The sequence below is a fragment of the Neolamprologus brichardi genome, chromosome 18, assembly GCF_056152115.1.
Source record: "Neolamprologus brichardi isolate AB-2024 chromosome 18, ASM5615211v1, whole genome shotgun sequence".
In the NCBI taxonomy this organism is placed as follows: Eukaryota; Metazoa; Chordata; class Actinopteri; order Cichliformes; family Cichlidae; genus Neolamprologus; species Neolamprologus brichardi.
This window is the reverse complement of record NC_142121.1, coordinates 12,513,672-12,529,835: the sequence shown is the minus strand read 5'-3', so window position 1 is coordinate 12,529,835 and position 16,164 is coordinate 12,513,672. Positions and strand designations below refer to the sequence as shown.

Genomic DNA, 16,164 nt, shown 5'->3' with positions numbered 1-16,164 from the left:
GGAACATTTGATGTGCACCTCAAGGATGAGTCATGAGGAATGAAAATGGAAAAGCCTACACAGTGGACTGGCTCCTTAGTTGGCATTACAAGTTGAAAACAAGGGGGTGACATTCACAGTCAAGTTTGTTATATGGTTACCTGTTACACCTGACCTGATTCTTGTTAAATACTGAAAATGTGGTTAATTCCTTTTAGTGCAAAGTTCTCATTTTGACAGAGTCTGCCCTCTACCTGTAAAAGGAAGCACTGTCATTATTACCCAGAACACATTCTGGCAAATGTTAGAAAAAGTTGCATTAAAAAAAAAAAGGTGGGGGGAAATATATAATCACTCTCTTTCATTGAAAGGAAAAGCTCATTCCACAGGATTTTGAACACATTAATAAAACAAACTAAAATAAAGGCTTTGTTTATTGGTTAAAAGCTTCAGTGGCTTACATTACATTAAATTCATTCAACTACTGATTTATTTTAAACAGATTTCCCCTTACAATATGTTTTTAATAACTGTACATTTAGCATCACAAGTCAAGTCAGTTTCTGCTCTGCAGGACTGTATCACTCCCAATGTGTCTGAAAACTGAATTACTCTCTTCTGTGATGTCCAAAACACCAATATAGTTAACAAAATTAAACAATGACATGTTGGTTAATCAAATAAAGATAATACTCTAAATACATACATACATACATACAAAAATTAACTGAAACAATATTTTGTACTTAAATAACTAAAATATCAAAATATTATGGAAATTCATAACTTTTAGTCTATGCTAGTATTTCAAACTTGTCAACAAATCAAGCATGAAGCGTTCCACTTTCTATTGATATTTCAACATCTGATCTTTTAAAACTTTGCCCGTCACAAATTTTATATTATACGACTATGAACTATGAAAGACTAACTAAATCTATATCAAAAATAAAAAGTTTCAAAACAATAAAAACAAACTAACTGAAACATAGCTGAATCAAAATCTACAATTTACAGAATATATATAATACATAACTTCAGTCCACCTGAGTCCGCCCCTTTTTCTGTAAACCGGACCCAAACAGCAAAACCCGGATGTTTCCCCATGTCAACACTTCCTGTTGTGTTTTCAGCTTTTCAAACCAGGAAGATGGATTTGCTGTCGAATAAATGGATCATTAACTTGATATTTTGTTGTTTTTTCATAGGTGAGTTGTATTCCCCTGTTGCTAAACTTGTGTCTTCGTCTAACTGCTGAAGAACGAAATGTGTTTCGCTTTCGGGCGGTTAGCTTCGAGGACTTCTTTGTGTCCGGTGCTAGCTGAATGCTAGGCTAAATTAGCGTTAGCAGGAGGTTTTCTGTCTGCCTTTAAAATCTATGTCCCGGTTTTAAAATGAGTTTTTCAACTGAGTTCGGTGCTTCGACTGTTCTCTACGCATTTCAACCAAGTGGATGTGCAAAAGAAACACAGCATCTCTTGTGTTAATTAAGCCTTTGTGGTGACTTTGTAGTGACAGATTGGGTCAGCCCTCTTCTTAACTCAGCATCAGCGTGACCGCTCGTGATTTCACCGCCGCGGCCGCCCCCGGAGGGATTAAAGGCTGGACCGCTACACCAGATTATATACATTATATACATATTTCTTGTAGTTTACGTGACCCTCTAATGAAATTAAACAGAAGAGAAGCCACTTTCAAATATTTAAAATATCCTGGTAAATCGGCACATAGGTGAGCAAACATAGCATCATTTGAGATGAAAAAAAAAAAAATCAGTTTCTCATTTCCCTTTTCTGTTGCTGTGGGGAGATTAGTTTTAAAAAAAAACGAACAGTTGTGCTTTCTTTTCATTCTAAACTTGACCTTTACTTTAGTGTTGAGTGATAATTTTTAGTATTTTGATAAAAAGAAATGTCAGACATATTATTATAATAAAGACAACTAACACTAACATTTAAAATACATAAAACAAAAATGTTTTTAACCAATAAAAGCTTAAAAACAAGTGAACCTACCCAGTATGGAAAGTGGGAAACGAAACAGAATTGAAATATTTAGAAAATAAGGAACTGTAATTAAACTTTTATAGATCAACTGGTTGATGTATCTCTATTTTTTGTTAGGCAGCAAATTCTTTGATATGCAGGAACCCTGTTTATGTAAAATAATTGTAAACAATGCTATGAATTATACCGCTTCTTGAAGTGCAAAAACATACATTTGAAAATGCTGTCCTGGACCATGTTAAAAAGATGAAACCATGAGGTCAGGTTAAAGCGAGGACACCGATCCCTCTCATGTAAAGTTTTTGAACCCAGATACCAAGAATATTTTATGTCTTTATGACTCAAGCATATCAAGATTTAGGAACACATTAAGTATTTTACAACTTCACTGCAAATTTTAAAGCTGACAACCTCCCCGTTGTCTGAATGGGATCAGCTGGCCTGTTTTAGACTGTTGCTGTATGTTTCTGTTGTTGACTTTCAGCAGTATTAATTCATGAGCGATTAGATGCTGTTATAGAGTAAAATTTGAAGGATGACAGTTTGAAACCCCGAAGTATTGTATTGTACACAATACTTAAGCACAGTTTCGTACCATATATTACCTGGGGAATAAAAGCAGCATTGTATTGCTTACATGTCATAAAGAACCAAGTTCTATTATTATCCAAATAAAAGATGTTAAATAAGCGACCTGTGACGCAGGATTTATTTGAAGATTATTTCTACAAAGCATGTTAAAGGAAAAGCTCCTCTAATTTCAATGTGGGTAAACAGGCATCTTAACTCTCAAGGAGGAATCTTTGGATAGGAGTAACCCTTGTTTCTCTTTTGTGAACTGAGGGGTGAGCAAAGAAGCAAAATAATAGTGATCGCTGTCTGTACAGCTCAGTAGGCCTATACTTGTAAAAAACCTGCAACCAGATCTTTATTCATATATACTGAGGTGTCAAAACTTGTCAATAAGGGTATTTCCAAAACTGCAGCTTGGTTCTTTCTTTGGTTTTCAGTTCACACCTTGTTTTCGAACTCATGTTTCAGTGTATGCTTCTGCTTTTTTGTTTTTTTTAAAGAAAGAGAGAGAATGAACTAACAACACATTTTTTTATATATATATACAAACTTTATCATCAAAAGATGAACTCCGTTATTGTGCTCCAGTTCACTTGTTTCCCAAACAACCTTTAAACATTACAGTGGGTGTTAGCATCTTCATGTGTACTATGGAAACAGTGGTGCAACATTTATGCTGTGTTGACTAGGCCTCGGAAAGGACCTCTTTGTGTTGTCTAATAGTCAAAACACAGCTAGTTGTAAGTGCAGGTTATAAAAATGAGAATGAGTGTTGCTGTCATGCTTGGGGAACCTACCTATTTATAACATTATCACAGGGACCAGGCTCGCGATGGAAACTATAAGAAATGAGAAAATGGGAAATTGGCCTGTTGTGCACGGACCTCTGTATGGATATTTTTTAATGCACTGGGAGCTCAGAGTTCATGGTTTCTTCATGCAGAATGAAGCTTGGAGTAGATTAGGATCTAGCATGTTAGTGTTGAGAAAGTTTGATTGATTTAAATGATTTCTAATAAAACAAATCAGGAGAAAATGGTATAAGTGGAATAGTAAAGATGAAATTTGTGTGTATGTTCAAATATTTGTTTTTTCTTCTTGCAGGTGTCAGCTGTAATTCAGTGGAAAACAAGATTTATGTGCATCTTAATTACACTATCCCGTGTGTGCGACTGCTAAACGCAACACATCAAATAGGCTGTCAGTGTGAGTACATCAGCTTCTATTATATTATATTTTGATATTATTATCCAAGTTGAACCTAGTACATAAAAGTATTTGTTGTAGTTTGGAGTATCTTAGATACACAGTGAGCAATAATAAAATGCTTAGCGAGCATTAATCTGCAAACACCTTCCTGTGTTTCCTGTGTTTTTGCTTCAAATTCACAAACACACATCTGTGTAGCGGTGACAGAAGAGTTCTCACAGATGAAAGGCTGCAGTAAAACAAATATTTCCTGTGATAACTACCTGAATATCAAAAAACTGAATATCCATAGAAGTGTGTGCTGGTGTCACACTACAAAAGCCTCACTAGCAGCAGTTTTGTTTCTGCTGAATGAAAGTAATGGAGAATGATTGAAAAGCTTTTAAGGACATTTATGTCTTGGACAGCTGTAACACAGATATTTCATTCCTTGTTTCGGATTTCAGCGTCTTTATCAGGTGATGTTGGTGTGCTCCATGTGCTCGAATCAGAAGCAAACCTGGACTGGGTCCTGAAAACTGGTCCCAACCCTCCTTATATGGTGATTCTGGATTCTACGCTCTTTACGAGGTGCGCTCAACATGTCTCACCCTGTAGTGGAAGCCCCCACAGTAGTTTTTAGTGAACATAAACCTCATTTACTCACACGTTAAATCTGTTACTGATTTACTCCATATTTGGTTTTATTTTGAACAATCAATCGACGTCAAAACAGAATTGCAGTTTGAAACTATCCAATTAACAAATGTAAAAGCTGCAATTAGTCCACACTTTGTATACTGTCTATGATCCTGCTAGCCAATCAGATGAAACTTTATTAGTCCCTCGGGTGGGTTCCTCCGGGAAATTCAGTTTCCAGTAGCAAAGCACCAAAAGAAGTTGCATGTTACAGATACATTAAGGGGAATGAGAGTAAGGATATAAGCATAAATACGCCATATATACACATATACACATATATAGATACAGAATATACAATATGGATAAATAGGATTGCTCATTTGAGTGAGTATACTGCACAGTGATTATTGCACAATCAAATATAAGAGAAAAAAAAAAGACAAAACAATCTTGGAAAGGCTGCCGTGACTCCAGCGCCATTTTGAATCTATCAGACGTGATAAGACAGCTACATATACACCCAGCAATAACACGCATGTGGAGTAGTTTTAAATTAATGGGTTAGAAGTAGCTCATATTTCTATCTTTTGATATTGGCCCATGTGGTAATGCTACATGTCATGTTATAAATTATTGCACTTTGAGTATCAAACTGGAGTTGACTTTAAGAAATGAAATTAAGAATTTTTTTCTCTTTCAGCCCTATTTGAGATATTTTAATATTAACAAAAAACAAAAACTTTGGTAATAAAAATGAATCAGTGAAGTAATGGGATTGTGGCTCTGTTACGGAGGCCAATCTGCTATAAGTTGTCATTTACTTACATGCATAATAAAATAGATGTGTGTCTAATAGGAGCTGCTAAACTTAAAGAAAGAAACTTGAACCATATTTCAAAAGAATTAACGCACCTATGATCTCTGTGTTTTGTTTTGTTTTTTTAACCTGTATCATCTCCTGTATTGTGTGCCGGCTGTCTGCTCATCAGATCTATCATGATGAAACTTAAGACTGGCTCCAGTAGGGTTGCTGGTGTTGTTGTTGTGGCGCCAAGCTCAAATCCATCTGAGGGTTTCTCTCCACACACCACCTGCCCCAACGAGAACTCAGGTGGGTGGGGGTTACATGTTAAGGCTTGCTCCACAGTTTTACACAAGCTACAGAAATAAATTATAGTTTGATGATCCTCAGAGAGCATAGCTCATAAAACCACAAGTTGTAACTGGGTCATATTTCATGTTCTGCGCTTGATCTCTGAAACATTGCAGTGTCTGCAAAATGTCTTGTTTACACTCAACAGAGATTTAATTAGAATGCCTTTTATTGTCACTGTACACATGTACAGTAAGATACAAAGCATCTCCTACTCAGTGCAGACATGTGGGAAAAGAAAGGGGGGTGAAGTGCACAGTTCTGCGGCATTATATCAGGAGAAAAAAGGGAATTCACAAGTAAAACAAGTATGTACACAGTATGAAGATGCTTTGCTAAGGCCATATACTATTAAATAGTCCTGGATTCAAACTTTAAGTCTAGTCGGGGTAACATGTAGCACACAGTCAAAATACTCCGGGTCATTTTAGGGAAGTTGGATGCTTTGTAGATGGGGAACAATCCAACCTTATCTTTGGATCAGGGGTCTCTTTAATGTTACTGATGGTAATTTTTGTTTTTCCCCTCTCTGTGCATCCCCCATAGGCGTGTATTCAGAGAGCTATGACCCAGCCTTAGCCCACTGTAACGTGACCGTGTGGAACCCTCTGGGAAATGGCTTGTCCTACGAGGAGTATGACTTCCCGATGTTCTCCCTGAAAGACGACAACGACACTCAGGCCATAAAACAGGTTATTTGTTTTCCACTTGATGTTGGAGAGTACAAGATTGTGCAGTCACATGATAAGCTACTCACACACTACGAGTCCAAATCTGAACTTGCCTCACTGGTCGTTGAGTTTAGAAATAATGCTCTAAAGCTGTTTCAGCAGTAAACAAGGTCATCTTCATGTAGATCACATAGTATTGCATTAGTTTAAAACAGAATGGCACACTATTCAAAGAGAAGTTATGTTTCTTCCCTTATAAAATAGACGTGTATTGAATTCAGATTACATTCATAGTATGGAGTCTAAGCTGCTTGGTTTGACCTGAACTACAACTTTTTGTTATAATTTCAGTTTACAGGCAACTTTAAGGATTTAAAGTTGCCTGTAAATAGCCACATTGATAAGTAAAAGACCAACGAAATGCCGCAGTTTCACCTACCAAAATATTCTGAATGTTGTGTACCAAACAAAGTCATACTATTTGTAAGGTATTTCCATTAAAAAAGGCAGTAGATGCACAACATACAGTACAGCGGTCTGCTTTAATTAGCAAATGTGAAGGCTAGCAGCATTTAGCTACAGCTCTCTGTGTTTATATATACATTATTCAAAGCAGCCATGCTCCTGATTTTAACCCTTACAACTATCCAAATGCACAGATTAAGCTTGTGTTTCTTTTGTGTTATATTTTGAGGTTGCACATTTTAACGTGGGAATCGTTTTTTTGATTTTAAAGCTAGCCTTAGAAGATTAGAAGATTTGCAGTTTTTGACATTTTCATGTTGATGGGTTTAAACTTGGGATGTGTGCCACTAGTCCAATCATCGACGCTGTTGTCACTAGTTAGTGCTAGATGTACTAGTCGTTTAATCTAATTATTTTACATTTATTTGATGCCGAATGCTGGTACACTGTTGTATCCCAAATATCATGCAGCTGTCTGCCACCAGATGGAGCATGGTTGTTGAGAAATGCCATAAATCTGTTAATCAGGCCTGATAATTTTGTTAACACTAATACTGGTTAGTTCTTTTAAAGGCAAAAGAGTGAGATTGTGAATACAAATAGTGGAAGATTGGACGGGCTCTCTCTAAGTGATAGGGTGAGGAGTTCAGTTATATGGGAGGGGCTCAGAGCAGAGCCGCTGCTCCTCCACATTGAAAGGAGCCAGTTGAGGTGGTCGCCTCCTGGCTAAGGTGTTCCAGCCATGTGTGTCCTACCAGGAGGAGGCCTCAGGGCAGACCCAGGACACGCTGGAGAGATTGCGTCTCTCAGCTGGCCTGGGAATGCCTTGATGTGATAGCGAGGTCTAGGCTTCCCTGCTCAATCAATAAATGGAAGAAAATAGCTGGATGATTTATTGTTTTATTATTTCAGATTTTTACATTTATTGAAGTGGTTGGTCTGAATTTTCAAACAGCGTAGATCATTCATAATGCGCAGCACACTTTTGAGTTACAATTTTGTAGTTTTTCAGATGTTGATTTGTCATATTAATTCATTAATGAAAACTGATTAACAGTTTCAGATGCCTTTTGATTTGGGAGTTTCTGACATTATTGATCAAACACTCCTCAAATTTAACGTGATATTGTCAATATTATTGACTAGTCGGTTAGTCTAATTTTTTGTCCTCGTGCAGTCGACTAAGAAATTTGTCCCCAGGAACATTCTTAGTTCAAATCTGTGTATACAGGCGTTTTTCATCTTTGTGCTTTTCTCCATTCACAGTGCTACTACAATCATAACCATGTTGTGAATGGCAGTAGTCCTCAGTATCCACTGTGCGCGATGCAGCTCTACTCACACATGTCTGCCGTCACCGACACGGCCACCTGCATGAGGAGAAATGGCATCAACTTCAGCTTAAACCCAGGTATTTTTAAAGTGTAATTATCTAAACATTACTTAACGTTTTTACAATATGTGGGAAATATTTTCAGAAACATGCTGCAAAAATATTTAAATAAGAGAGTTTTTATTATTGTTATTTTATTATAGTGCTAATCACTGTTTGTTTGGGCCTTGTTCTTTTCACCCTGAAGAAACCGTATGTGACCCACTTGGAGACTTTAATGTTTTGGCCTCGACCAGGCCTCTGAACTACACAGATAAGGGCCACAAGACGGGGGAGAGCGTGGTCATCGCAGCAGCGAGGGTGAGTTCAAGCAAAAGTGGTTTCAAAAGAAAACCACAGTACCACAGAATTCAGTATTACCCTCACACTCACGGCTGAGGTCAAAATTTTATTCATCTTGCTTTTATTTTGAAAGTCGGTCATTGCTAACCCCCTCTACCTGGATTTTCCTGTTTGGCTGAGTGGTGGTTCTGACCTCTAAGTGCAGTTCTTGTATCCATGACATAAAATGAAGATGAATAGTGGCCAACATATCAAAGTGACTGCTCACTTTTGAGTAAAGGATGTACTATAGATGGTAGAAGTGGCTGATCTGCAGTATACAGTGGTAGAGTTTTTGTTTACATTTTGATTAATAAAAATGTTCATGGCTTGTTAAATTGAACAACTTGTGTAGATAAATTCTCTGCTTAATCCCTGTTCGCTCCTGTCCTGTCTGCAGCTGGACAGCCGGTCTTTTTTCTTTGACATTGCTCCAGGCGCAGAGAGTGCAGCCTCGGGGTTTGTCACCTTGCTGGCGGCAGCACACGCTCTGCGCAACGCCACCCAGGAGGCCGAACCCAACCGCACCATCCTCTACGCATTCTTCCAGGGGGTCAGTTCTTTGTTTTTTTCTTTTTTTTCTGTAGTCAGCACAGTGCTCAACTAACATTTGAGAACTGTTTTAGTTTTGACTGTCCTGCCATTCATCCATTTGTCTGTTGACCACAGGAAACCTTTGACTACATCGGCAGCTCGAGGTTGGTGTACGACATGGAGAATAAACAGTTTCCTTTGGACCTGGACAATGTTCACTCAGTGCTGGAGATTGGACAGGTGTGTATTATATTACTGATAGCTTTACACGTAACTGTCATGTGGCACAAACTCCTGAAGTTTAAAGAAAATTTTGTTTGAATTTGGGTATATTTTTTTTATACCTGCATTTGTTTATATTTTCAATACTTTTGGATTAAAGAATAATTCAACTAGAATACCTCTTTACTTGACAATTGAATGGCTTTAAAATATTCAAATTAAAACTTTTGATTATATATAATGTTTGTTGTTTTTTTTTTACCATGTGCAGATTTCTTTTGTGTTACTTATTAATCATTATTTAATATTAGTTGTGGGTTATGTTAATGAAAATGTGCAAGTACAATATGATTATGTCGGACTTTCCTGTCCTAGGTGGGACTCCATGGAGAATCAAAGCTCTGGGTTCACACTGATCCCGTGTCTCGGAGGAACAGCAGTGTGAATGAAGAGGTTGGTCTCTCTCCGTACCTATATCCCTCTCACCTCCTAAACACTCATGTCTCTGAGCTTTCATTTCTTCCTGTTAAATGGGAGTGCTTCCTCCCCATTTTTGTCTACTCATACAAGGTCGTCTTCCTGGGGTCTCCTCCAACCCTAAAATTCAGGCACTTAGGAAAAAGCATGGATGGATGGGTGAAAGTCCAACATGAGCACTCATTTACATTCCTCTATGCTTTAGTTTAATGTATTTATATACTTGTTATTCTCACCCCATGGCAGCTGGGACAGGCTCCTGTGTCCATGTAACTTGTGCAGGAAAAATCATAAATTTCAGATAAACGGGAAAAAAACTGAAACCAGAGCCCACAGTGTGTGTTTTACTGTGTGGCTAACATTTGTTCTTACTTCCCTTCACTGATCTGTTTCAGGTGGAAAAGCTCATCAAAAACTTGAACTCGTCTGCCTTAAATCTCAACTTCTCATTGCAAGAGCCCAGTTTCTCTCAGCCGCTGCCTCCGTCATCCCTACAGCGTTTCCTGCGAGCACGGCCAATCCCTGGTGTTGTTATCCAGAATCATAACTCTGCTTTCACCAACAAGTACTTTGCATTTTCTTCAATATAAATAATAATCAATCCAGAGCTAGGGATTGTTTTTTTAAAAAAAAATCATTTCCTGTTCTGTGCACAGGTACTATGAAAGTATGTATGATAATGCGGAGTACCTGAACATGTCTTACCCACCAAACCTGACGCCAGAGGAGCAGCTGGAATACATAACAGATGCTGCAAAGGTATAGCTGTTGTTAAAACCGTTTAAAAGTGTGTTCTACATTTAAAGTGATTTCTACTTATATTTTTAAAATGCATTAAAAGTATTAAGAGCAACATGAACCCTAGTTACTGATTTTTTCTTCTTATTTTTAGCTTGAAAGAGTTTAAATATATTTTTTTTAATTTTAAGATCAGCTTGTTTGAATTATCTTTTCACATTAACAGTTTTCCAAAATATAGCAAGTCTATTTTTATTTAAGCTGCAGAAAGTCACGCTATCGTCTAAACTTTGTTTATCATCTAAACATTGTTGCTCTGTTGTGTTGATTTACTGTGGAGAGCTTCATACAAAGTCTTTTGAGCTCTGAAAAACATTCTTTGTTTCCCTGCATCATCAAGGCTCTGACTGAAGCGGCGACCATTGTGGCTCGAGCTCTGTACACACAGGCAGGAGGCTCGGACCCCATCCAGCTGCAAAACATTAACGTGGATAGTCAGATGGTAAGTTTATTTATTTTAATAAATGCTATTTTGTTTACAAGCTCATTATTCTTATTCCAATTAGCTTTAACTCGTCTAAGAAATCTTCAAAAATAAGGAAATTTAAAAACTTTAGTGGCTTCTTCAGTCACTTCATTCATTTTGAACTTGAAATTTATTTCTTTTAAACTGTTCAGCAAAAGTTCAATAATAATCAATTGTAGATTCTTTGTAAGTCCTTTTTATTTTCTCCCTGATGCTGCTGTTACCTTGTGGGACTGAACAGAAGTGAATCTGTCCTACTTTCCTCACAGGTGACCCAAATGCTGTACGGTTTCCTTGTTAAGTCAAATAACTCCTGGTTCCAGCAAATGGTACCTTCGGACTTCGCGATTCATCTGCGTAAGTTGATCCTGTTTTGTACTAGACTGTTAAAAATGTTGTAGGAATAAAAAGGCTTGTTATGTGTCTTCAATATGTTTTATGATGAGAAATTCATCATCTTTATTTATAAAGCACTTTAAAACAACCACAGCAAAGTGCTGCACATTGGAACTAAAAAATAAAATTACATAAGATATAAATAAAATCCAAATAAAAGAAAAAAGTAAAATAATGAATTAATTACAAATTTATATAAACAAATTTAATTAAAAGGAAAAACAAAGTCTTTCTGAGGCCAAAAGCCAAAGAATAAAAATGGGTTTTAACCAATGTTCTAAAACCCATTTCTATGGGTTTTGTTGATAAATGTTGCTTCTTAACGCCTATTTAGATGCTGTTTACAATATTGTCCTATTGTTGTTTTGAAGTATGAAGGCTTAAATGAAGCTTATCTTTTTATCAAAACTTTATTTCCTCACAAAATACTTTCTTTCTCTCAGGTGACAGACCCACAAACTTCTACGTGGGGGTGACACAACAGCACAGTGAACCGACTTTTCTGGTCCAATACCTGCTGGCCAACCTGACCGGCACCACCGTCAACATCACCCAGGACAACTGCCAGAACCAGAGAGAGGGCGAGGATGACAAAGAGAGCAAACATGTAAGATTTACAACAGTGTGTATTTTCTTGAAAGTCAACTTGGGCGTAAGTTGCCCTCTGGCAATTTAAGTAAGAACTTTAAAGCCTTTGGAACATCATTTATCTAATTCCTCCCTTTAACACATTGTTGTCAACCCGTCCCTCAGATATACAGCTACATGTGGGTTCAAGGTGCAGCACCTCCCAACAGTACAGAACGAGTGGCATTCTGCGTTCGCTCCACAGTTCGTCTCTCCAAAGCGCTGTCCCCGGCCTTCGACCTGAAGGAGTACACCTCCAAAGATTACTCAACGTGGACGGAGTCCAGGTGGAAGAGCATTAAAGGGCGCATATTCCTGGTGGCCAGTCATGAACTGGAGGTAAACTTTCCCTCAAAGACACCACAGATGTGACTGATGCACACACACAGCAGAGAAGTTGTTCTCCAACTAAAAAGTTTGATATGTGAATGCAATAACTCGAGACAAGGCAACATAGGATTTTGAAGTTGATACCATTGATAGTTGCATCTACTAGCAGGCTGAGGGGTAGCACTGTTGGCCTCCAGTTCTTTTTTGTAAGCAGTGATCTCATTGTTAGTGGAGGGCAGGGATTGTTTTAAGGCACGCGAGCGCTTGTGGGAAAGTCTCATGTTGAAAAAATGGCTTCCAAACGGCAACAAGAGACCAAATTTGCATGGTAATTGTAACAGTGTTCATGATTGGTTGTTATTTTCTCTCTGATCTAGATTTTCTCACAGTAGTGTTTGTGATTTTAGCGGCCGATCCGGCCTAAACCAACAACTCCGGTTTCCAGAACTACAGCAACAAAAGAGCCTAACAACAAAAACAAAACTGGTTAAATCCTGGCAGTGATTGATTGCGTGCGTTGAACAAATTTCAGGTCTCTGCATGTTCATCAACACATTGTGCTAAAACAAATCGAAACTCATTTATTTCAGTGTTTGATACAATCCGATTTTGTTAATGTGGTAACTGCATCTCACTGCTTAAACTGGCGCCTTTGGGTTCACCGTTTGTATCACTGCTTTAAAGTCACATGATAATGTGACTGAGTTATTTTTAATATAACAGCTCATCACATGAGTGCAAAACCACAGGCCGCTGGAACTCGACTTCCCTCATTCTACAGACAGTTTTACCCGTGATAGCTGGAATAATCGCTTCCATAGTAAAGCATTTAAAGGCTTTTTGGTTGAGAGCTACAATCGGAACTACTTGATGTTTAAATGTAACTATAAATAAAGGTGATGTTATCTTGTTGCTGCTGTGTACACCCTGGGGGGTAACAGAAGTTGATACAGTAACTTTGTGGTATGTTTAGGAGCTAAAACTGAGTGTGAAAACCTTCTTGTTGTATATGTAACGATTGCCCTTTCTCCTCCAGATGTTGACGCTCGGAGTCGGTGTGGCCGTGCTGATAGCATCCTTAATGTTGACGTACATCATCAGCTCAAAGGCCGACATACTCTTCAGCTCAGGGAGAGAGCCCACCGCTGCCACCTACTGATTCACTCAGAAGCGTCTCAGACCCACGACCACTACTTCTACTACTACTATTGCTACTACTACTTTTATCCCAACCAGACATGGACAGTTTTCTTTAAAACACACCACGAGTAGGTACACAGACAGGTTAGTCTCAGCTGCATCGAGGTGGGGGAGGGGGGTCGGGGGGTGAGGGGTTCCTTTTAGACGACGACTCCGTGTTTATGGACTCACTCATGTGAGGCGTGACATGAGGACTGGACCGGACTGGATTTGCCTGGATGGATCTGGACTCATCAGGGTCATAAAACACACTGGTCAGGCACCAGCAGGCCCTGCCAGTGGAAACGATGTTTATATTTTTTGTTTTAGGTTTTTTTTGTTTTGTTTTGTTGGTTTTTTTCCCTTTTATCCTAAAAGAATGTTTTGTTTACTGTGTCATGGGATAGGCACTAAACATTGAGCATTACTTTGAGCTGTGTGTATGATTTTGAAAATGTGAATGCAACCGTGTGTGTGAGCAATTATAAGTGTGCGCACGTCTGTGTGTGTGTGTGTGTGTGAACTTTGTATGAGGATTGCGATGGTATGTGCAATACTTTAGCTGTCTTCTCTGTCAGTGTAGTTAACTTATCAATCAGTTTTAATGATAAGAAACCACTTTGTGAGTCAATGAGCAAGTAGTAATATTACAAATTTAACATTTTGCAAAATCTGGTAATGTGCAGTGAAAGATTTTGATAATAAATCAGTATCATTCAGTCCAAGTACACATGATGAAACTGTACTTGTAGACCCCCTGCAGTTTCACATATTGTGATATTTGAATGGGAATTTTCCAAGAGTCTGGCATGGCTGAAAAATACACTTTATTTCTCATCAGTCAGCGGCCATAATGTATTAAAAAAGCAGTCGGAAAGATCCGTTTTAGCAGTGAAAAACAACATGCTGGTACTCTGCCTTTGCACTCTTTGGTTTTTTGTTTTTTTCCCTATGAAGTTTATTTTCTGAAAATTGTATGACACACGAGATTGGCGATGGGTGTTTGTTTTAATAGATGGAATTAAAAGACCGATTGTGATGCCTTGATGAAGAAATAAACATTGCTTCTTTTCCAAACTTGTATTTCACAGTCCTTTGGCACAGAAAAGCAGGAAAATGTAGAAAAAGGGATCACAAGGATGGAAATTAGTTTTTTCATTTATTTATTTATTTTTTATTAAACACACACAGGAGATACTAATTTCCACTACTGCAAGAAAAATGTACCTTTAGAAAGTACATGGAAAGGCATTGGCTTCTAAATTGCCACATTAACAAAGCATCTAAATCACTGAGAGGAAGACCCACTAGAGCAAGTGTACCTTTTCTAATGCAGCTGACAACTTCAAGCCTTCATCAGATGCAGGATCCATAAATTAGGCCTCGGTGCAGCTCCTCAGTAATCAAGCAGTTTTAACTCCCTGCCCCTCCTTTCTTTAAGACCGCTTTTTATTCTGTTTGGTACCCCCCCCCAACACAGGTGTCACATTGTTACCCACTGCCACTATTGATGCCTGTGAAGCCGCTTGCTGTTTTGAAGTGGATGTGATGAGCAAGGAGTGAATCTGACTATGAAGCAGAATTGATTGACATTTATCCTGGATAATCCTTTTTTTTCTGACTCCAGCAGACTTCACGTTCTTTTCCGTATAAACTTAAACTACCAATTGTGCGCAGCAGAAAAGTGTTTACTGAAGTCACAGAGTGAGGGAGCCAATAGTTGTTTTTTGACCTTCATAGAGCTGGATTTGCAACTGGAGGAGTCGCCCCCTGCTGGCCATTAAAAGGAATGCATATTTAAGGCACTTCTACTGGCTCGAGTTTTCTGACCTTCAGGGACTTTCGCACTTTTGTGCGAGTCAGTCCTTTGTGGTTGAGATGACCTTGTTAAGAATATCCCCTCGTCATGATGTCACACAGATCCAAGAGTAGAAAAAACTCTTAAACTCAGTGCTTAAAGCAGTAAGAAGCTTTGGCTTTGGCTACCTGCACACATAATTTGAAACTTTGGTCATGTTTAATATGATCATCCATCCATTATCTTCCAGCTCACAATGACAGCAAACGAAGCTTTTTATAGACTCAAAAGGCGGTTTTTGAGTTGATAATTTTTTAAGAGTCCTTGGGGGGAAAAGCAAGTAAGTAGAGATCCTCCTTAAAAGAAACACAGTGTGACTTAAGTACTGTAAAGTAGTTATTGGTAAACCTTAGCCTGCATTTTGTTGGAAGGTAGTTGTAAAACAAATATTGTAATATTTTTTAGTAAAACGCAGTACAGAAAAACCTCTGCCAAGGATCCTCTGCCATATCTACAGTGAGATTATTTTGAGCTACAGTACTGTGAAAAATGTTTGAGTCACCCTTAATTTCTTTATATTTTGCTGGGAAAATGTAAAATACGTGCAGCGATTTGCAGAAACAAGTCTCTTAGGTAAGCTCTCTTCTAATTTCTGTAAGTAGTCATCATGAATAGTCCTCCAGGCTTCTTGGAGGACATTTGGCATACCTCAACATTTCCTCCCTGTTTCCCTTTTTAGAGAATGGCTCCTTGATAGCCACCCTTCCATTTCTGACGAGGCTTCAGTGAAAATGGATCAACTGGCAAGGACATGTGCCAGGTCTTTGCTAGAGTCCAACCATTTGTTAATAGACATTATCCACGTTGTACAAATTCGTGGTATAATACAAAAAAAATGTTTTCTTCTTACCTCTAAACTATACGACATATTAAAACCTGTTCGTGC

The 16,164-nt window shown here is 38.2% G+C and overlaps 1 protein-coding gene across 1 annotated transcript; it reads left to right on the top strand.

The window, feature by feature from the left end:
- Positions 1-1,070: 1,070 nt before the first annotated feature.
- ncstn (nicastrin) lies at positions 1,071-14,479 on the top strand. The gene is made up of 17 exons (XM_006792353.2): positions 1,071-1,187; positions 3,663-3,764; positions 4,214-4,337; positions 5,378-5,499; positions 6,088-6,233; positions 7,944-8,088; positions 8,258-8,370; positions 8,792-8,944; positions 9,061-9,165; positions 9,523-9,600; positions 10,020-10,189; positions 10,281-10,383; positions 10,763-10,864; positions 11,158-11,245; positions 11,728-11,891; positions 12,038-12,250; positions 13,278-14,479. Exons 1-17 carry the CDS (start codon positions 1,085-1,087, stop codon positions 13,398-13,400), a joined length of 2,154 nt encoding a protein of 717 aa, XP_006792416.1. The 5' UTR covers positions 1,071-1,084; the 3' UTR covers positions 13,401-14,479.
- The last annotated feature ends 1,685 nt before the right edge of the window (positions 14,480-16,164 follow it).